We start from the raw sequence: 1,524 nt of genomic DNA on the forward strand, positions 1-1,524 counted from the left end.
AAAAATTTGAAATGGGTCAATTTGACCCAAATACCACACAAGGGTTAAGAAATTGGGATTGTACAATATGGGATATTTAGAAAATGTCATGACATGTTGTAGACCAAATGATTAACAGACTAATAACACCTATAGCACTTATAACATGCACTCTCTCTCTTTTGGTCTTTCGCTGTGTGTATTACAATCTGTTAGCAAAGCACACAGACAGCTAATCCTCTTCATCTCTGCTCTGCTTGGAGCTAATTTGTCTCTCGATAGGAGCTGGAAAAAAACGTTAAAGGTAGCAGGCGCAAAGGTTAGGTCACAAATGGAGAATAGAGAGCAGAACTGATCAGTCTTCTTTATGAAAAAGCCAGTGGCAAGCCCAGATGTCAGGGATTTAAGGTCAGTGCCTGCTAAATCAGAGGGCAGCAACTTGAGTCAGGGCTCATTACTTCTTTACATTAGCCAACAGGTAAAGGAAACACTATTCTAAATCTCCTCTTTCCATGTCTCTATCCTCTTTTATCCCTCTCCTCTGTCTCCTCCTACTTCCTCCTCCTGTCTCGGCCCATCAGGGCCGCTGTTCCAGGGAGAACTGTAAGTACCTGCACCCACCCCCCCACCTAAAGACCCAGCTGGAGATCAATGGAAGGAACAACCTCATCCAGCAGAAAAACATGGCCATGCTGGCCCAGCAGATGCATCTCGCCAACGCCATGATGCCCGGGACACAGCTACAGCCAGTGGTGAGAGGAAACATACAGTTAGCACAGCTCGCATGAATATAAACACATACAGATTACACTCATTTCCTAAACTCAGAGTGTAAAAACTCTTCATTCTTGTAAAGTTGATCTGGAGTTATTGTCAGAGCAGGAACTTTCATGAAATGTTTCACCTTAGATTGAATAGCCCAAAGATAATTTACGCCTGACATGCCCTTTTGAGATTTTTGAATTTTTATGAGACGTAGTGCCTCAGTGTTTGTGATGCTCAGAAAAATAGTGCACGGAAATCGAACAAATAGGTTGTGACTCTAGGAGCAAAAGACATACAGTCAATAATTAATTTTGCAATTATTCATATTATTGACATGAAGTGGTTGCTCAACTCTTGAACTCTGACAGATTGATGGATATTTACATATTTATTTAGTTTTTCATGCAGTTTAATCAGTGGTTTTAGAGTTCCAGCAACATGCTTTATGAGTAAAGAGGTTGCCTTCATTATAAACTGGTCAGAATTACCAAATCTGCATTCTACCTGTGTTCAAAGAGCCAGGTTAGCTGGATAACAACATGCAGCATTTAAATATTGGGTAACCCTTTACTTTGTTGAAGTTTTCTCCACAAGAGTGACATGACACTTCCATGTATATATGACACTCACATGACACTGTCATGACACAGTCATGATGCATGAACCCTAACCTTAACCTTAAACATTAACTGTAACTCGTCATGACAAAACCAAATGACAAAAAGCATTATGTCGTAACTGTTTATGACTTGCTTATAATGTTTTATGACACGTTCATGA

General features: G+C 40.2%; 1 protein-coding gene across 13 annotated transcripts in view; it reads left to right on the top strand.

The window, feature by feature from the left end:
* Positions 1–1,524, top strand: part of LOC116679414 (muscleblind-like protein 1) — a 68,542-nt gene that overhangs the window by 52,144 nt on the left and 14,874 nt on the right. For all 13 annotated transcript variants that reach the window (XM_032509070.1, XM_032509063.1, XM_032509096.1 and 10 more), the window contains one exon: positions 561–731. In XM_032509070.1, coding sequence (XP_032364961.1) covers positions 561–731 — 171 coding nt within the window. The remainder of the gene's footprint in view (positions 1–560; positions 732–1,524) is intronic.

Source organism: Etheostoma spectabile, chromosome 3, assembly GCF_008692095.1.
Source record: "Etheostoma spectabile isolate EspeVRDwgs_2016 chromosome 3, UIUC_Espe_1.0, whole genome shotgun sequence".
Lineage (NCBI taxonomy): Eukaryota > Metazoa > Chordata > Actinopteri > Perciformes > Percidae > Etheostoma > Etheostoma spectabile.